Source organism: Hippocampus bargibanti, linkage group LG14 (assembly GCF_051943395.1).
Source record: "Hippocampus bargibanti isolate YZ-2025 linkage group LG14, ASM5194339v1, whole genome shotgun sequence".
In the NCBI taxonomy this organism is placed as follows: Eukaryota; Metazoa; Chordata; class Actinopteri; order Syngnathiformes; family Syngnathidae; genus Hippocampus; species Hippocampus bargibanti.
The window spans coordinates 19,126,073-19,146,913 of NC_142747.1; the positions used below are offsets into that span (position 1 = coordinate 19,126,073).

General features: G+C 38.6%; 2 protein-coding genes across 2 annotated transcripts; one reads left to right on the forward strand and one right to left on the reverse strand.

The window, feature by feature from the left end:
• The first annotated feature begins 112 nt into the window (after positions 1–112).
• spint2 (serine peptidase inhibitor, Kunitz type, 2) lies at positions 113–7,175 on the forward strand. Its single transcript, XM_089013416.1, has 11 exons — positions 113–588; positions 2,649–2,819; positions 2,961–3,035; positions 3,328–3,357; positions 3,482–3,505; positions 3,637–3,798; positions 4,005–4,055; positions 4,154–4,336; positions 4,940–4,984; positions 5,606–5,714; positions 6,655–7,175. Exons 1-11 carry the CDS (start codon positions 138–140, stop codon positions 6,731–6,733), a joined length of 1,380 nt encoding a protein of 459 aa, XP_088869542.1. The 5' UTR covers positions 113–137; the 3' UTR covers positions 6,734–7,175.
• Positions 7,031–20,402, reverse strand: LOC148888693 (queuine/queuosine transporter SLC35F2-like). The gene is made up of 8 exons (XM_089013417.1): positions 20,191–20,402; positions 19,952–20,127; positions 19,720–19,847; positions 10,616–10,775; positions 10,318–10,474; positions 10,021–10,073; positions 9,038–9,192; positions 7,031–8,453 (listed from the first exon to the last, which is right to left on the reverse strand). The coding sequence occupies exons 1-8, from the start codon at positions 20,277–20,279 to the stop codon at positions 8,253–8,255; spliced, it is 1,119 nt and encodes a 372-aa protein (XP_088869543.1). The 5' UTR covers positions 20,280–20,402; the 3' UTR covers positions 7,031–8,252.
• Between the last annotated feature and the right edge of the window lie 439 nt (positions 20,403–20,841).

The following is a 20,841-nucleotide window of genomic DNA, read 5'->3' on the forward strand; positions in this document are numbered from 1 at the left end:
AGAGCCTCTTCACCTGGGAGTCAGGTTAAATCTGCTACGACATCAAGAAACAGGAAGTGAATCGCTCGGCCACGAATTGTATGGTCGTCTTTTTTCGAGTGGTTTCTTTTTAGATTTAAGATACAAAAGATACAAAAATGAAGACGAACATGAAACGAGCGACCCTTACGTGTTTCTTGTGGTTTCTCTGCGTCGATCTGGTGTTTTCCTGTGAATGGAGGCCATTAGACAATGACATGGCAGCACCGTCCTTCGATGGCGGGGCTAAAATCTTGAAACGGTTGGATAGTTCCAACCCGGCGGAATGCAAAGAGGAATGCTGCAAAACTATCTTTTGCCAGATGGCTGTGTTGGGCTTCCCAATGGATGGCCCGGCGCAGTGTCTGTTGGTGAGGTGCATGATCGACGGCCGCAACGTATGTGAGTTGAAACCCAACTCACAGTTTCAGGTGGTCGGATGGAAAAAGTCGCTGAGGGCCGTCCCGCTTGTTGAGATGTCCAAACATTCCATAAATAAGACCGACGACCACCAGTTGCTTGCCGTCCCACTTGCAGAGACATCGCAACCCTCCAAAACCGACAGCACAGGTAAGAATCAACCTTATAAATGTTGTCATTAGTACGTCCTGTACTACACAGTGATACCTTGGCTTACGAACTTTATTGGTTCACAGACAGTGTGTAAGGCGAAAAGTGAGTATCCCAAAAAATAATTTCCCGTAGGAAACAATTAAAATGAGGATAATCCGTTCCCAGGTCCCCATAAAACATAATTTTCTACTTTCTAATTAACTCAGCCTTAAAACTACTCAAAATATACCTTATTTTATGTATAATAAATGTGCTATGGTATTATAATAAAAAAATAAACTGTACTATATAATAAAGTCGTATTATTTACATTTGTGATGTGATGGCTTGATGGAATGGAGTGGAATGAAATGTATTATTATTATTATTATTATTATTATTATTATTATTATTATTATAAATTAAACACTTGATGAGGAACGTAGCCTTGTTTCACTATCCTGAGGAATGATCCCTTGTAGGTGCTTTCTCTGTGATAATTTTACCTAGTTCCTCATCTATTGTGTTCTGTTTAGCTGGGTTGGCTTTTTACATCAATGTACAGATGGCTTGTGCGGGTTATTTGTGGAGCCTGATTGATGGGATATTTTAACCTTGCAGTCTACACTCTGCTTTTGAACTATCAAAGTTGAAACGAGTCCAAATTTCACAGTTTTCTATTCATTTTCTCACTCTGTCGTCTGCCCGTCTCTTTGTTTAAACCACCTCCCCTCACTGCTGCGTTCTTGACCAATCATGTAGCTTTAACCGAAGACTGGGGGCGGGGAATAGAGGACCCAAAAAAAGTCGGCTGCCATTTTCATTTCAAGCATTGAGGAAGAAAAAAAAACAGATACAATACAATACAGATACAATAATACATAATAATCCAATAATAAATAAAATACAATGACAAATAAATTTTAAGCATAAAGAAGACTTTTGTTAAACATATAATACTGGATTGCGATCACGACAGGTGTGAATTTTTGTGTCTGGCAATCCCCAAAACAAACAAGATAAGCAATGTACTGTAACTCCCTTGTTGGAGGGGGAAAAACACGCGTTTGTTTGCACCAGCACACCTCTGCTGTAAGCTCGAGGGGAAAAAAAAGTTAATCAATACACAACTTCATTGGCACTAAAGGGGGCCAAATTTTGTACTACAGTATTTCCTTTTTGAAACATTGCAGTGGAATCTTGTTATTATTGAGTTCCCCAACAGTTCAAATGAAATGACAATGAGAAAGGCTTTAAGATTTCAATCAACACGAACACACCCTTCGTGTCTTTTGTTTTGCTTTATTCATTTCCGGCCTCACAGGAACATATTTGTCATTCTCGACAATGCATGTCAAACCGGTCGGTCCGGCTCGCAAGATGACACCTATCAACAGAAACCGATCCACATGCAAATAAAAGAATTAGGGTGAGATGTCACCTCTGTGGAAAATTTTCGTTGCTTGTTTTCTTTCGTTTTTCGTCGGTGTGAACATCTGAACTGATACCAACACTTATAGGACAACCGACACAAGTTGCGTCCATAATTTGTAAAATCACTTCAAATGACGTCACAAAAAAAGGGGGCGGGACTTTCTGAATCTGCCCAATTCCGAGCTCATTTTGTGGCAATTTTGGGACACTTTAACTCATTTTTATTAGTGTTTTGCATTTGACTAAAAATATCAGCCTGCGTGTTTTGGGTATTTTAGATGCTATAAAATGTTTTGAAAGGCGCTTATAGATGTATAGCTAGCTATCTGGCTGGCTATCTATTAGTTATATAGCTAGCTGTCTAGCTGGCCATCTATTCGCTATCCATTAGCTAGCTTTCTATCTATTTATTTCCGGGTTGAGTGAACGCTCACGCGTGCGGCTGCCGCTGCTGACCCAGAGAAAAACTTCTCTAGTGACATAAAAGTGACCTTGAGAGTTTTGAAAGGCGCTTATAAATGAAATGTATTATTATTATTATTAGTGTTATTATTAATAGTAGTAGTATTGTTATTATTATTAAAAGACCGACAACTCTTTCAGTGTTGTTTGACTCGATAACTGTATGTGTATTGTTGTTTCAGATCCCTGTCTCCAGCCCATGAGGGTTGGATCGTGTCGCGCCGCCATCCCCAAATTCTACTATGATGTCGTCAACCAGACATGCCGCGGTTTCACGTACGGCGGCTGCGATGGCAACGGCAACAACTTCGACACCCGGGAGGAATGCGAGGACACTTGTAATGGAGTCACAGGTAATCCTTTATTGATCGATTTATTTTTAAATCTTGCTATTTGATGTCAGTGGATAGACCTGAGTTAATTTTGTAAATACAGTAGTTGGGTTATGAATTTATTATCTAATAAATACATCTTTGTCTTTGTTTTGTCGTCAGGTTCTGTTCTTCCCGAAGCGGCAACCGGCGGTTCAGTGAAATCTCTTCGAATGGCGCAGCCCATCGACGATATGAGTAAATAGTCACAACCATATAAAATGCCGCAGATTTAGCGATGGAAGTTGTGCTAATAACGGATTAGCATTTTGTTCACGACTTGACAACTACATAACTACAGTCGCTGTAGCGCTTTTAGAATGTGGCTAGCTGAAGTAGCGGCACAGTGACAGCTGAAGACAGCAACTAGATCTTTGCTAGGAGTCTTCATGATACCTTAGCAGCATCTGAACGAAGAGTTTAGCACAACTGTCATTATTCATAAAAGCGTAAATTGCTCGGATCAGTACTCAGTATTTTGTCTTTGCAGGTGTACTGCGGGACGATATCAATGAAAAAGGTAAAGGATGAGTGACTGGTCACCTTGATATGGAGGGATTATTAATGTATTCATAAAGTACAAGGACAGTAAATGTGATATGTTTTTCTCTCTGTGTCTGTCTCGTTCTCTCACTCTCCTGTAGAGCTCTCTGCTGAAGACTATTCTGGTATGAAAATTTGGTTTAATACGCATTTTTTGGAGCTCTCAAACAAAGACGTTGAACAGTGGTGTCATTTCGTGGCAACGGTTGGGCTTCCGGTTTGTGTGGTTCACTTTCACTTGCTGTGGGCCAATTAGAGCGGTGTGAGGTCGAGCCGATGGCGGGTCCGTGCAGGGCAGCCTTCCGTCACTGGTACTACGACAGCCAGCAGCGCGAATGCAAGGCTTTTATCTACGGAGGCTGCAAAGGCAACAAGAACAACTACGACAGCCTAAAGGGCTGCTTGGATGCGTGCCACGGTAAGTACAATACTACCATCAATGCTAAATCTGCTTCGGTGCTACTAGTTTTAGTGCTAGGGTCAGTGGTTGATGTAGTTCTAGGGTCATCGTAAGATGTAGTATCAGGTATGTAGTAAATGGGTTGACGTATCCAGATTTATTACCCTTGTTTAAGGGTGGACCATTTTGAAATGTAATTTACAAGGTCTGTGTCCGTCCTGCAGTGAGTGTTGGTGCCACTCCCAAGAAGCTTTCCCCATCTGATTCATCTACAGGTACTTTTTGAATTCTTTCAACCTTGCCCCTATCTCGCCAGATGACCTCAAACGAGTTCTGCCCTTGAACGCTTAGATGCAGTACCTATTTTATTTAGTTTCAGAAGACGACTGTTTGTCATCTCCTGACCCGGGTCCTTGCCGCGCCGCCTTCCCCAAGTTTTACTACGACATGGCCACAGATAGCTGTCAACCATTCATCTACGGAGGTTGCGGTGGCAATAAAAACCAATACAGCAGCGCTGAAGAGTGTCAGACCCGTTGCAGCAACGCCGCCGACGGTAACGGGCAACTTTTAAATTTCATTGTCACCATGGTTATCTGTACTAAGATCAGTAACGGGATTGGTACTCTCAGATATGTTTTGGTCCTGGTTCAGGTCTTACAACTGGTACCTTGATTGGTAAAGGGAACAGTACAATTATCAGTACCAGGATAAAATACCATTGTTAGAACTAGATTTGAAATAAGGATCAGTCCTATACTTTTTTTCTTTGTTGTTATAAGGGTAGTGTCCCATTCGGTGCTATATTTAGTACCTGAGTTGCAGTGACCAGCCGTGCATTTCACACCTAGGCCTGCAGTAGTGCTACATCTGGTGCTATTTGCATTGCCTGGCTTGATACTGAGATCAAGAACAGGATTATTATGAATTGCCAGCATCAGTATTTTAATTCTTCATTTTGGTCTAGGATCAGTATGTTCAGTCCAATATTTAGTGTAAGGGTTGGTCTACAATTACTGCAGTTGTCAGTATAAGGCTCTGCACTAAAATCCCATTCAGAACCATGAGCCATTTAGTACTGAGGTGAATATGAGCACCAGAACACGGATGGTTTATCATCTTTTGTCTGTTATGCTGTTATCCATTTTTGTTCCTTTAGGTTACTTTGCAGGTCGGGACAAAACACGCAGCCGCTGGACCGCCGGTAAATCCTCACAATCCACACATCATACACCAGCTACTTCATATTTGTTTTTAAGCCAATGGACTCCGTGCTTCTGCTTTATGCGTTAAATGTTGCGGTCACTTGCGGTTAGCATCTAAACCAATCGTGGTTCAATGGGAAAGAAGCTTAAACTCCCATGCCCCCCCACGCAAAGAACTAGTTAGGGTGCGACAATTAACCCCTGGGGAACCCCGCACCCATTTGGCGGCGTTCATCAGTTGATAGTGGTCCTCTCCCAACCTAAAGTTTGTGTTTGATTTTGATCCCCGTTGATCATGCAAAAGTGTCCATGAGCAAGATCCCAAACTCTCAGTTTCTCCATTGTGCTGAATCATTTTCAGTTGAATGAGGAGAACCTTTGAAAACGCTCAGAGTGCCTTGAAGGACTGTCAAGTAAGCAATAAAGAGGACGCACAAACGGCACTTTGTATATTGTGGCGCCTCGACATCAGCCAGGAAGCCATTTTTACAAATATGTCTACAGCGTCACTGAAATTCTTTACCTTCTGGCGCCAAAACCTCACAGATAACTTAATGTACGGTATTACTTGTATTAGCACTATAAAATTGAATGTTTGTCTTCTCCTTGCTGGTGTGTAGTCTTCTTTGTTCTCCTGACACTGGCGGCCATTTGCACCGTGCTGGTGTCCACACTGGTGGTGACCATGCTGAGACGCCTGAGCATGACCCGCAGAACCTCCGTCGTCAGGTGGGTGGAGCTATCTCCAAACGATGAAAAAGTCTGTCTTGGGTCATACTCCAGTCACTGCCAAAGTCTGTACAAGGATCAGGACTAGGACTATGAGTATAACTATTACCACTGTCACTACTTGGAAGACTATGTACTGCATTGAGTGCCGGTCAGGACTAAGATCTGTACTAGAATCAATATATTACTTGGTATTAGTATAAGGTCCTCAGTCAGTACTTGAATTGATACAAGAATCGGTACAGTCTTGTGCCTGGCTTGGTTGTCAAATTTAGTACCACTGTTTGGACTAGTATCAGTACTTGGAAGAATCTGTGCTGCATTGAGTACCAGTCAGTACTAAGTCTGTACTTGATTCAGTATATTAGTTGGTATTAGAATAAAGTACTCAGTCAGTACTTGAATTGGTACAAGAATCAGTACTGTATTAAGTGCCTCGCTTGGTTGTAGAAATGGTACCACTGGACTAGTATCAGTACTTGGAAGAACTGTACAACATTGAGTGCCGGTCAGGACTAAGTATAGAATTAGTATATTAGTAGGTATTAAAATAAAATACTCATTCAGGTCAAGAATCGGTACTGTATTACGTGCCTGGCTTGGTTGTAGATTTAGTACCACTGTTTGGACTAGGGTCAGTACTACAATCAGTACTGTAGTTAGTGCTTGGCTTGGTACTGCAATTAATATGAAAATCAGGATCAGTACTAGGTTAAGTACCTCCATTGGTGCAATAATTGGTACCACTGTCCCTACTTTGAGATTACCAATACCTGGGTTGGCACTACTTGGATCCGTACCAGAGTCTGTTCCAGGGTCGTCACATTGGTGTTGACCATGCTGTAATATCTCCGTCTGTTCCCCGTTATGGCAGTAGCGCTATGACGCGGGTTCTCGACCTTCTTGTGATTTTTGCGATTATTTTTTTGTGTCTTTTCAGTGACAAAGAAGAACTTCTTCCAGAAGTGCGGTCATCTTTGGAGTCTCTGAACATTCCAGCCTTACCCGTCACTGGCTGAGGGTTATTTTTGGTGGGATACCTAATAAAGTGAGTTTTTTTTTCTTGATGGTCAACTTCCTGTCCTTTTGCTTGACTGAGATAAGCAAATGAGCATGCTAATGGTAGGATTCATTGTCTCAAAACGTTAATTAGCTGCAATTGGCGTGTTTTTAATGTTTTTATGTTCTTGATGATGGTCAATGAGGAGCCTGAATCACATTGCTTTTTTTAACGTTTAATCACTTTTGTGGTCAATACTTAAGTGAACACTTGGTATTTTTTTCTTGTATAGAATCTACAATTTACAGCACATTGCATTAAAACATTAAGTGTTTGCATTTAATTAAACTTTTTTCATGATGAAATTTGAACTTTCAGTCAGATTTGCAGGTAGATTGAATGTAAAACGTGAATTTGCTGGAAATGAAATCACAAATAAAATCAAGCCCGTTTCAACCTTATCATTTAAAAAAAATCTTTTTTGATTGTTGTTTTTTTTAAGGAAATGTCACTGTGTTGGAAATTGTACAAGTACAGTGATACCTTGGCTTACGAACTTAATTGGATCCCAGAAAGTGAGTGTAAGGCAAAAAGTGTGTATTCCAAACATTAATTTCCCATGGGAAACCATTAAAATGAGAATAATCCGTTCTCAGGTCCCCATAAAACATAATTTTCAACTAAAGCCTTAAAACTACAAGCAATATATCTTATTTTATGTATAATAAATGTGCTATGGTATTGTAATGAAAGAAATAAGCTACGGTATAATAAAGTCGTTTTATTTACCTTTGTGATGGTCGTTGATGGCTTGATGGAATGGATAACTTTTGCATAAAGTGTCTCAAAGAGCTCTGGGTTGTACATCTTAGTAGTTGTGATATTGCAACAGATGCAGGCACACACACTAGAAACTTCATTAATAGCTGGTTCCCTTGGTTGTAGGTTCTCTTCAAATTATATAGATGGCTTGTGCGGGTTATTTCTGAAGACTGATGGATATTTTAACCTTGCAGTCTACACTCTGCCTTTGAAATATCAATAACGTTGAAACAAGTCCAAATTTCACCGTGTTTTCTATCTATGTTCTCCCCTTTTCACTTTTTTTGGTTTTTTTTTTTCACTTGTTTTTTTGTTTCAAGCTCTGTCATCTCCTTTTCGTGTGTGTGCGCGTGTTTCTGTAACCCTTCCCCCCCTGCTCACTGCGGCATGTGTCTCCTCCCTTCTCTACCACGGATCTTGACCAATCACTTGTGGCTTTAACCGAAGACTGGGGGCGGGGAATAGAGGAACAAAAAAAGGACCTCGTTCGCCAATGACACATCACTCATTGTGGCGCTCCGTGTTTCCCGAAAAATAGTTCGTATGCCAAGATTATATTCTGGCAAATTTAACGTTCGTAAGGCGAAAAGTTCGTTAGTTAAAGCGTTCATAAGCCGAGGTATTACTGGAAGTGTTTCAAACCAAAATTGGGGTTTCAAACAAGCGTTTGGCTTTCAAGCTTTTCAACAGTTTTCAACCAAAAAAAAAAATCAGTTTCACAATCGAGTGCAGTCAAGAGGAATTCTCTTACACTCCTTCTTTCCAATCGCCGCCACTTCCTGGTTGGATGGTTGAGCGATGTTGTCATGGCTACCCGTCTCACCACTTGAGGATGGGGGCCCCTCGATGGGTACGGCGTTGAAGCTGATGAAGCCAACAAAGATAACCACCAAGGATACCACGTACAAACCTGAGAACTGAGAGAAACTGCGTCAGGTTTTTAGAGTAGGGTTAACGCGGTCGCGGCCATCTTCATCATCTTCTTCTTTCTTCATCTTCATCAACCGTTGGTATCATCATTATCATTGTTCATCATTGCCACGACATTCATCAAGGAAACTGCTGAGCGGATGCGCCTTTTCACCAGCACCAACAGCCCAGCACAGTTTTTGATTTGGGAGGAATGTCGGTACCATTTGACTGTCGTGGCTGGACAGCTCTGGGGCGATCATGCTTTTTTTTTTGCGCCTGTAATGGGCAGCATTTTCACAGCCCTGCTTTGTTCAGCGGAATAGTATGTGCTGTTGGAACTGTCGCGGCTTGGAATTGAAGCGGATTTACATGGGAGAGGAGATGTGAGATAGTCTAAAGGCTAATCCAATCGAACCTTCTTCATACTTGTTTTGGTTTCACCATCATTGTCATCTTGATGGTCTTTGTCACAATTTTCAAGTGTCATTACCATCTTCTCCCTAATTGTTATCACCGATAATCATCATTATGTGCATCATCTTCATCCTCGGGGTCTTTGCCAGTTCCTGGTTATGCTATCACTACTCACGTTGTAATGGAAGATGAAGATGCCGCAAAAGATGCTGAAGATGTCAGCGGTGAGCATGGACAGGTTGACGGCGGCGGCGCTGCTTTCCTTCATGACCACGGGCATCAGGCTGTACAAACTGAACATGCAACATGCGAAGGCCCCAAACAGCAGAGCTGACCGCAAGAAAAATGGACATTTATAGGAGAGTGATAACTTGGCTTATGAACTTAATTGGTTCCCAGAGAGTGTAAGGCGAAAAGTGTGTATCTCAAAAAATAATTTCCCATAGGAAACCATTAAAATGAGAATAATCCGTTCTGAGGTCCCCATAAAACATAATTTTCTCCTTTCTAATTTTCTAAGCCTTAAAATTGCACTATATACCTTATTTTATGTATAATAAATGTGCCATGGTATTATAATTAAAGAAATAGACTGTACTGTATAATAAAGTCATTTCATCTAATTCCTCATCAATTGTGTTTTGTTTAGCTGGGTGGATAGCTTTTTGCTTTAAGTGTACAGGCTTGTGCGGGTCATTTGTGGAGCCTGATTGATGGGATATTTTAACCTTGCAGTCTAAACTCTGCTTTTGAACTATCAAAGTTGAAACAAGTCTAAATTTCACTCTTTTCTATCCATTTTATCTCTCTCTCTCTGTCGTCTGCCTGTCTCTTGAATGTTTAAACCACCTCCCCTCACTGCTGCGTTCTTGACCAATCACGTGGCTTTAACCGACGACTGGGGGCGGGGAATAGAGGACCAAAACAAGCCGGCTGCCATTTTCTTGTTAGAATGGGATTGTTCGTGAACGACACATCACTCATTGTGGTAGCTCAGTGTGTATCCCGAAAAATAGTTTGCATGTCAAGGTAAAAATTTCATAAATTTAACGTTCCTAAACCGAAAAGTTCGTAAAACCGAGGTGTCACTGTACATGTATTCCATTGATTAAACAATGAAAATGTCATGTATGACTTGATGATGATGTCGTGACTGACCGACTTGCCAGCTCCACTGGATGGCTGATACTTGACGAAGCTCCAAGGCCACCCTAAAACAACAAAGAATAAAGACATTGGACTTTCACGCTGTGAAAGTCCAATTTGTTTGGACTTTCAAAACAAATTCGGAAATAGCGCTCTTCGTCATATTTTCAATTCCCGAATAAATCCGTGAATGGCGGTGAATGAGTTAAAATACCCTAAAAACACATCAAACTTATACACTGTTAATACTTCATGTAACCTTCATTCAACTAACCTATGTACAATTACATGCGTGTACTGTACGTTTACATTTGTATTGCACTGATGATGGTACCAAAGAAGCCCAGCATTCCCAGGAATTCGAGACGGTTTTGATTCTTGACGGCGTACTCCTGCCAAACGTTGGATAGTCCATAGAGGGCAGCACTGAGCAGAACGAGGCCATCACCCAGCAGGATGTTGGAGGCTACAAAAACCCACAAAAAAAACGGTGTGAGGGTTTTTCTGTGTGAGTGTTACGAAAAAAGCAACTCAATATAACATCACATGGTCGTTTCCATGTTGTTTGATTTGATTCAGACACAGTTGAGGGAAATTGTAATCTTACTGGAGCCTTGGTCTCGCCCCGCCAGTAGGTCAGCCCCCACCATGGCGCCAACGCCCAACAAACAGATGCAGACGGATACAAAATGGATGGGACGGTAGCGTGTACTCAAGAGCCACCAGGACAGAAACATCACCACTGGGATCACAAAGCAGTCCAAAAGCTAAAAATAAATAAATACAAAATAAAAATAAAATGTACATTAACATATTAAGAAAGCTATCTCAAGACAAAAAAAAAAATGACTGGGGACAGTACGTTTATTTTCATGCTGAAAAAACCACCATGTATAGTAAGGCGTTTTTAGCTGAAAAAAACGACCATGTATAGTAAGGCGTTTTTAGCCGAAAAAAACGACCATGTATAGTAAGGGGTTTTTAGCCTGAAAAAAACGATCATGTTTAGCAAGGCGTTTTTAGCCGGAAAACATTACCATGTATAGTCGAGCATTTTTAGCCGAAAAAAACGACCATGTATAGTAAGGCGTTTTTTTCTGAAAAAAACGACCATGTATAGTAAGGCATTTTTTGCTGAAAAAAACACCACGTATAGTAAGGTGTTTTTAGCCCAAAAAAATGACCATGTATAGTAAGGCGTTTTTGCTGAAAAAAAACGACCATGTATAGTAAGGCGTTTTTTTCTGAAAAAAAAACGACCATGTATAGTAAGGCGTATAGTTTTTTTGTATAGTAAGGCGTTTTTTTCTGAAAAAAACGACCATGTATAGTAAAAAAAAACGACCATGTATAGTAAGGCATTTTTTGCCCGAAAAAAACGACCATGTATAGTAAGGCGTTTTTAGCTGAAAAAAACGACCATTTATAGTAAGGCGTTTTTTGCTGAAAAAAACGACCATGTATAGTAAGGCATTTTTTGCCCGAAAAAAACGACCATGTATAGTAAGGCGTTTTTAGCTGAAAAAAAAACGACCATTTATAGTAAGGCGTTTTTTGCTGAAAAAAACGACCATGTATAGTAAGGTGTTTTTCGCCGAAAAAAAAAAATATCATGTATAGTAAGGCGTTTTAAGCCCAAAAAATGTATAGTAAGGCGTGTTTTCTTTTTTTTTTCTCGAAAAAAACGACCATGTATAGTAAGGTGTTTGTCGCCGAAAAAAAATGACCACGTATAGTAAGGTGTTTTTAGGCTGAAAAAGCAAACATGTATGGTATGCCAGTTTTTCCACTGGTGATATGTACATCGATAGCTCAGACGTATATCACGAATGCTTTACATATGAGGTCACAAGTTCAATCCCCAGCGTTTCTGCACATTGCATATGGCGCTATAAAAGTCTTATTATAAAAACAACCATGTATAGTAAGGTGTATTTCTCGCTGAAAAAAATGCTTAAAAAAACAATCATGTATAGTAAACCGTTTTCTGTCCATTGAAATTGAGATCTGGCTCAGTGGTAGAGCAAAGGCTTTGCATGTATGATGTCTCAGGTTCAATCCCAGGCATTTGTGCAGATCACCCCATTGTTTCTCAATTAAATCCTTCGTTATTATTCTTGTTAAAAAATGACATTGTATAGTCAGGTGTTTTTAGCATGAAAAAAGGACCATTTATAGTAAGGCGTTTTTAGCCTGATAAAACGCCCATGTATTATAAGGCATTTTGAGCCCGAAAAAATGAGCATGTATAGTAAGGCGTTTTGAGCGCGAAAAAAACGACCATGTATAGTAAGGCGTTTTTAGCCAAAAAAAACAACCATGTAAAGTAAGGCGTTTTTAGCCCAAAAAAACGACCATGTATAGTAAGGCGTTTTTAGCTGAAAAAAAACAACCATGTATAGTAAGGCGTTTTTAGCTGAAAAAAAACGACCATGTATAGTAAGGCGTTTTTTTGCTGAAAAAAAACGACCATGTATAGTAAGGCGTTTTTTGCTGAAAAAAACGACCATGTATAGTAAGGCGTTTTTTGCTGAAAAAACAACCATGTATAGTAAGGCGTTTTTTGCTGAAAAAAACGACCATGTGTAGTAAGGTGTTTTTAGCTGAAAAAAACGACCATGTATAGTAAGGCGTTTTTTTGCTGAAAAAAAACGACCATGTATAGTAAGGCGTTTTTTGCTGAAAAAAACGACCATGTATAGTAAGGCGTTTTTTGCTAAAAAAAACGACCATGTAAAGTAAGGCGTTTTGAGCCGACAAAAACGACCATGTATAGTAAGGCGTTTTGAGCTGAAAAAAATGACCATGTATAGTAAGGCGTTTTTTGCTGAAAAAACCACCATGTATAGTAAGGCGTTTTTAGCTGAAAAAAACGACCATGTATAGTAAGGCGTTTTTAGCCGAAAAAAACGACCATGTATAGTAAGGTGTTTTTAGCCGAAAAAAACGACCATGTATAGTAAGGCGTTTTTAGCTGAAAAAAACGACCATGTATAGTAAGGCGTTTTTAGCCGGAAAAAACGACCATGTATAGTAAGGCGTTTTTTGCTGAAAAAAAAACGACCATGTATAGTAAGGCGTTTTTTGCTAAAAAAAACGACCATGTAAAGTAAGGCGTTTTTAGCCGACAAAAACGACCATGTATAGTAAGGCGTTTTGAGCTGAAAAAAATGACCATGTATAGTAAGGCGTTTTTTGCTGAAAAAACCACCATGTATAGTAAGGCGTTTTTTGCTGAAAAAAAAACGACCATGTATAGTAAGGCGTTTTTTGCTAAAAAAAACGACCATGTAAAGTAAGGCGTTTTTAGCCGACAAAAACGACCATGTATAGTAAGGCGTTTTTTGCTGAAAAAAACACCATGTATAGTAAGGCGTTTTTTGCTGAAAAAAAAACACCATGTACAGTAAGGCGTTTTTTGCTGAAAAAAACGACCATGTATAGTAAGGCGTTTTTTGCTGAAAAAAAACGACCATGTATATAAGGCGTTTTAGCTGAAAAAAACGACCATGTATAGTAAGGTGTTTTTTGCTGAAAAAAACGACCATGTATAGTAAGGCGTTTTTTGCTGAAAAAAACGACCATGTATAGTAAGGCGTTTTTTGCTGAAAAAAACGACCATGTATAGTAAGGCGTTTTAGCTGAAAAAAACGACCATGTATAGTAAGGTGTTTTTAGCCGGAAAAAAACGACCATGTATAGTAAGGCGTTTTTTGCTGAAAAAAACGACCATGTATAGTAAGGCGTTTTTAGCTGGAAAAAAAAAACGATCATGTATAGTATGGCGTTTTTTGCTGAAAAAAACGACCATGTATAGTAAGGCGTTTTTTGCTGAAAAAAACGACCATGTATAGTAAGGCGTTTTAGCTGAAAAAAACGACCATGTATAGTAAGGCGTTTTTAGCCGGAAAAAACGACCATGTATAGTAAGGCGTTTTTTGCTGAAAAAAAAACGACCATGTATAGTAAGGCGTTTTTTGCTAAAAAAAAACGACCATGTAAAGTAAGGCGTTTTTAGCCGACAAAAACGACCATGTATAGTAAGGCGTTTTGAGCTGAAAAAAATGACCATGTATAGTAAGGCGTTTTTTGCTGAAAAAACCACCATGTATAGTAAGGCGTTTTTTGCTGAAAAAAAAACGACCATGTATAGTAAGGCGTTTTTTGCTAAAAGAAACGACCATGTAAAGTAAGGCGTTTTTAGCCGACAAAAACGACCATGTATAGTAAGGCGTTTTTTGCTGAAAAAAACACCATGTATAGTAAGGCGTTTTTTGCTGAAAAAAAAACACCATGTACAGAAAGGCGTTTTTTGCTGAAAAAAACGACCATGTATAGTAAGGCGTTTTTTGCTGAAAAAAAACGACCATGTATATAAGGCGTTTTAGCTGAAAAAAACGACCATGTATAGTAAGGTGTTTTTTGCTGAAAAAAACGACCATGTATAGTAAGGCGTTTTTTGCTGAAAAAAACGACCATGTATAGTAAGGCATTTTTTGCTGAAAAAAACGACCATGTATAGTAAGGCGTTTTAGCTGAAAAAAACGACCATGTATAGTAAGGCGTTTTTAGCCAAAAAAAACAACCATGTAAAGTAAGGCGTTTTTAGCCCAAAAAAACGACCATGTATAGTAAGGCGTTTTTAGCTGAAAAAAAACGACCATGTATAGTAAGGCGTTTTTAGCTGAAAAAAAACGACCATGTATAGTAAGGCGTTTTTTTGCTGAAAAAAAACGACCATGTATAGTAAGGCGTTTTTTGCTGAAAAAAACGACCATGTATAGTAAGGCGTTTTTTGCTGAAAAAACAACCATGTATAGTAAGGCGTTTTTTGCTGAAAAAAACGACCATGTGTAGTAAGGTGTTTTTAGCTGAAAAAAACGACCATGTATAGTAAGGCGTTTTTTTGCTGAAAAAAAACGACCATGTATAGTAAGGCGTTTTTTGCTGAAAAAAACGACCATGTATAGTAAGGCGTTTTTTGCTAAAAAAAACGACCATGTAAAGTAAGGCGTTTTTAGCCGACAAAAACGACCATGTATAGTAAGGCGTTTTGAGCTGAAAAAAATGACCATGTATAGTAAGGCGTTTTTTGCTGAAAAAACCACCATGTATAGTAAGGCGTTTTTAGCTGAAAAAAACGACCATGTATAGTAAGGCGTTTTTAGCCGAAAAAAACGACCATGTATAGTAAGGTGTTTTTAGCCGAAAAAAACGACCATGTATAGTAAGGCGTTTTTAGCTGAAAAAAACGACCATGTATAGTAAGGCGTTTTTAGCCGGAAAAAACGACCATGTATAGTAAGGCGTTTTTTGCTGAAAAAAAAACGACCATGTATAGTAAGGCGTTTTTTGCTAAAAAAAACGACCATGTAAAGTAAGGCGTTTTTAGCCGACAAAAACGACCATGTATAGTAAGGCGTTTTGAGCTGAAAAAAATGACCATGTATAGTAAGGCGTTTTTTGCTGAAAAAACCACCATGTATAGTAAGGCGTTTTTTGCTGAAAAAAAAACGACCATGTATAGTAAGGCGTTTTTTGCTAAAAAAAACGACCATGTAAAGTAAGGCGTTTTTAGCCGACAAAAACGACCATGTATAGTAAGGCGTTTTTTGCTGAAAAAAACACCATGTATAGTAAGGCGTTTTTTGCTGAAAAAAAAACACCATGTACAGTAAGGCGTTTTTTGCTGAAAAAAACGACCATGTATAGTAAGGCGTTTTTTGCTGAAAAAAAACGACCATGTATATAAGGCGTTTTAGCTGAAAAAAACGACCATGTATAGTAAGGTGTTTTTTGCTGAAAAAAACGACCATGTATAGTAAGGCGTTTTTTGCTGAAAAAAACGACCATGTATAGTAAGGCGTTTTTTGCTGAAAAAAACGACCATGTATAGTAAGGCGTTTTAGCTGAAAAAAACGACCATGTATAGTAAGGTGTTTTTAGCCGGAAAAAACGACCATGTATAGTAAGGCGTTTTTTGCTGAAAAAAACGACCATGTATAGTAAGGCGTTTTTAGCTGGAAAAAAAAACGATCATGTATAGTATGGCGTTTTTTGCTGAAAAAAACGACCATGTATAGTAAGGCGTTTTTTGCTGAAAAAAACGACCATGTATAGTAAGGCGTTTTAGCTGAAAAAAACGACCATGTATAGTAAGGCGTTTTTAGCCGGAAAAAACGACCATGTATAGTAAGGCGTTTTTTGCTGAAAAAAAAACGACCATGTATAGTAAGGCGTTTTTTGCTAAAAAAAACGACCATGTAAAGTAAGGCGTTTTTAGCCGACAAAAACGACCATGTATAGTAAGGCGTTTTGAGCTGAAAAAAATGACCATGTATAGTAAGGCGTTTTTTGCTGAAAAAACCACCATGTATAGTAAGGCGTTTTTTGCTGAAAAAAAAACGACCATGTATAGTAAGGCGTTTTTTGCTAAAAGAAACGACCATGTAAAGTAAGGCGTTTTTAGCCGACAAAAACGACCATGTATAGTAAGGCGTTTTTTGCTGAAAAAAACACCATGTATAGTAAGGCGTTTTTTGCTGAAAAAAAAACACCATGTACAGTAAGGCGTTTTTTGCTGAAAAAAACGACCATGTATAGTAAGGCGTTTTTTGCTGAAAAAAAACGACCATGTATATAAGGCGTTTTAGCTGAAAAAAACGACCATGTATAGTAAGGTGTTTTTTGCTGAAAAAAACGACCATGTATAGTAAGGCGTTTTTTGCTGAAAAAAACGACCATGTATAGTAAGGCGTTTTTTGCTGAAAAAAACGACCATGTATAGTAAGGCGTTTTAGCTGAAAAAAACGACCATGTATAGTAAGGTGTTTTTTGCTGAAAAAAACGACCATGTATAGTAAGGCGTTTTTTGCTGAAAAAAACGACCATGTATAGTAAGGCGTTTTTAGCTGGAAAAAAAAAACGATCATGTATAGTATGGCGTTTTTTGCTGAAAAAAACGACCATGTATAGTAAGGCACTTTTTGCTGAAAAAAAACGACCATGTATAGTAAGGCGTTTTTTGCCCGAAAAAAACGACCATGTATAGTAAGGCGTTTTTAGCCGAAAAAAACGACCATGTATAGTAAGGCGTTTTTAGCTGAAAAAAAACGACCATGTATAGTAAGCCGTTTTTAGCTGAAAAAAAACCGACCATGTATAGTAAGGCGTTTTTTTCTGAAAAAAACGACCATGTATAGTAAGGCGTTTTTTGCTAAAAAAAACGACCATGTAAAGTAAGGCGTTTTTAGCCGACAAAAACGACCATGTATAGTAAGGCGTTTTGAGCTGAAAAAAATGACCATGTATAGTAAGGCGTTTTTTGCTGAAAAAACCACCATGTATAGTAAGGCGTTTTTTGCTGAAAAAAAAACGACCATGTATAGTAAGGCGTTTTTTGCTAAAAAAAACGACCATGTAAAGTAAGGCGTTTTTAGCCGACAAAAACGACCATGTATAGTAAGGCGTTTTTTGCTGAAAAAACACCATGTATAGTAAGGCGTTTTTAGCCGAAAAAAACGACCATGTATAGTAAGGTGTTTTTAGCCGAAAAAAACGACCATGTATAGTAAGGCGTTTTTAGCTGAAAAAAACGACCATGTGTAGTAAGGTGTTTTTAGCTGAAAAAAACGACCATGTATAGTAAGGCGTTTTTTTGCTGAAAAAAAACGACCATGTATAGTAAGGCGTTTTTTGCTGAAAAAAACGACCATGTATAGTAAGGCGTTTTTTGCTAAAAAAACGACCATGTAAAGTCAGGCGTTTTTAGCCGACAAAAACGACCATGTATAGTAAGGCGTTTTGAGCTGAAAAAAATGACCATGTATAGTAAGGCGTTTTTTGCTGAAAAAACCACCATGTATAGTAAGGCGTTTTTAGCTGAAAAAAACGACCATGTATAGTAAGGCGTTTTTAGCCGAAAAAAACGACCATGTATAGTAAGGTGTTTTTAGCCGAAAAAAACGACCATGTATAGTAAGGCGTTTTTAGCTGAAAAAAACGACCATGTATAGTAAGGCGTTTTTAGCCGGAAAAAACGACCATGTATAGTAAGGCGTTTTTTGCTGAAAAAAAAACGACCATGTATAGTAAGGCGTTTTTTGCTAAAAAAAACGACCATGTAAAGTAAGGCGTTTTTAGCCGACAAAAACGACCATGTATAGTAAGGCGTTTTGAGCTGAAAAAAATGACCATGTATAGTAAGGCGTTTTTTTGCTGAAAAAACCACCATGTATAGTAAGGCGTTTTTTGCTGAAAAAAAAAAACGACCATGTATAGTAAGGCGTTTTTTGCTAAAAAAAACGACCATGTAAAGTAAGGCGTTTTTAGCCGACAAAAACGACCATGAATAGTAAGCCGTTTTTTGCTGAAAAAAACACCATGTATAGTAAGGCGTTTTTTGCTGAAAAAAAAACGACCATGTACAGTAAGGCGTTTTTTTCTGAAAAAAACGACCATGTATAGTAAGGCGTTTTTTGCTGAAAAAAACGACCATGTATATAAGGCGTTTTAGCTGAAAAAAACGACCATGTATAGTAAGGTGTTTTTTTCTGAAAAAAACGACCATGTATAGTAAGGCGTTTTTTGCTGAAAAAAACGACCATGTATAGTAAGGCGTTTTAGCTGAAAAAAACGACCATGTATAGTAAGGTGTTTTTTGCTGAAAAAAAACGACCATGTATAGTAAGGCGTTTTTAGCTGGAAAAAAAAACGATCATGTATAGTATGGCGTTTTTTGCTGAAAAAAACGACCATGTATAGTAAGGCACTTTTTTCTGAAAAAAAACGACCATGTATAGTAAGGCGTTTTTTGCCCGAAAAAAACGACCATGTATAGTAAGGCGTTTTTAGCCGAAAAAAACGACCATGTATAGTAAGGCGTTTTTAGCTGAAAAAAAACGACCATGTATAGTAAGCCGTTTTTAGCTGAAAAAAAAACGACCATGTATAGTAAGGCGTTTTTTGCTGAAAAAAACGACCATGTATAGTAAGGCGTTTTTAGCCGAAAAAAACGACCATGTATAGTAAGGCACTTTTTGCTGAAAAAAAATGACCATGTATAGTAAGGCGTTTTTAGCCGCAAAAAACGGCCATGTAGAGTAAGGCGTTTTTTGCCCGAAAAAAATGACCATGTATAATAAGGCATTTTTTGCTGAAAAAACGACCATGTATAGTAAGGCGTTTTTTGCTGGAAAAAACGACCATGTATAGTAAGGCGTTTTTTGCTAAAAAAAAAACGACCATGTAAAGTAAGGCGTTTTTAGCCGAAAAAAACCCACCATGTATAGTAAGGCGTTTTTTGCTGAAAAAAACGACCATGTATACTAAGCCGTTTTTAGCCGAAAAAAACAACCATATATAGTAAGCCGTTTTTAGCAGAAAAAAACACCATGTATTGTAAGGCGTTTTTAGCCGGAAAAAAAACCGACCATGAATAGTAAGGCATTTTTTTGCTGAAAAAAAAACGACCATGTATAGTAAGGCGTTTTTTGCTGAAAAAAAAGACGATGTATAGTAAGGCGTTTTTTGCTGAAAAAAACGACCATGTATAGTGAAGCGTTTTAGCCTGAAAAAAAAACAACAAACATGTAAGCTGTTTTTAGCATGAAAAAAAACCATTACGTTTCATACCACACAATTTTTGCCTATTTTGAAAGCACGGATATCTGTCAGCAAGCCTTCGTCGGGGCTTTCGGGGGGTTGTCCCACCTGTATACTGGTGAGTGTGGTGTACTGGTATGCTTTGACCACGCTGTAGTTTGCCTCCACGTCCACAACTCCCAGCAGGAAGTACAGCAGCCAACGCCTACAACCCATCTGGAACACACTCGCAGGGCCTCCCCATTCAAAAAAGGGGACAGGTGTGAGCATTAGCAACCGCTAACGTTAACGTTGCATATTAAGGCATCAATTGGAATCAGTGTGTATGCTTGCAAGTCACCTGTCCTGCAGAGCAGCGCAGGTGTGTATGACGCGCCAAGGAGCGTGTAGTGTAGCACGCTTTGTAGCATGGGAGTGTCCACCCGGAAGGCGGAGCTTAAATACTGAGACGACACAGCCGTACCGCACACCAGAGCCGCCAGGATTTGACCAAGCGCCAAGGTGCGAGCTAGACGCCTGTAAAAAAAACTTGCTCACAGGTTAAAGGTCATAGATGCACACGCTTGCCGGTGGACTCACCACGTGAAAGCCTCCATCAACTTGGCTGGCGCACAGGCACTAAAGTCAAACCGCTCCAGACGGATATCCGAATCTGCGTCCGGACACATCACGGAAGATTCTAGTCTCCTTCAATGATTTTTTTTATCTCTTCACTCTTAACACTGAATGATTAACAAAGAGAGGGCAATAGTCACACATTACCTTATCAACATGTGTGTGTGTGTGTGTGTGTGTGTAAAATGACATGACACAGCGACTGTTTACACGTTAACATACCAATGCCCCACAGACTAACTACAAACTAACACATACACACTACTACACACACACACACACACACACACACACACACACACACACACACATATATATATATATATATATATATATATATATATATATATATATATATATATATATATATATATATATATATATATATATATATATATATATATATATATATACACACATATAAAAACAAATACACACACATTATATATATATATATATATATATATATATATATATATATATATATATACACACAAACTATATATATATATATATATATATATATATATATATATATGCGTGTATATATATACACACATATATACAGTAAAGTCTTGTTATATCGATATTCTCGGGAGTCAGAAAAAATATCGA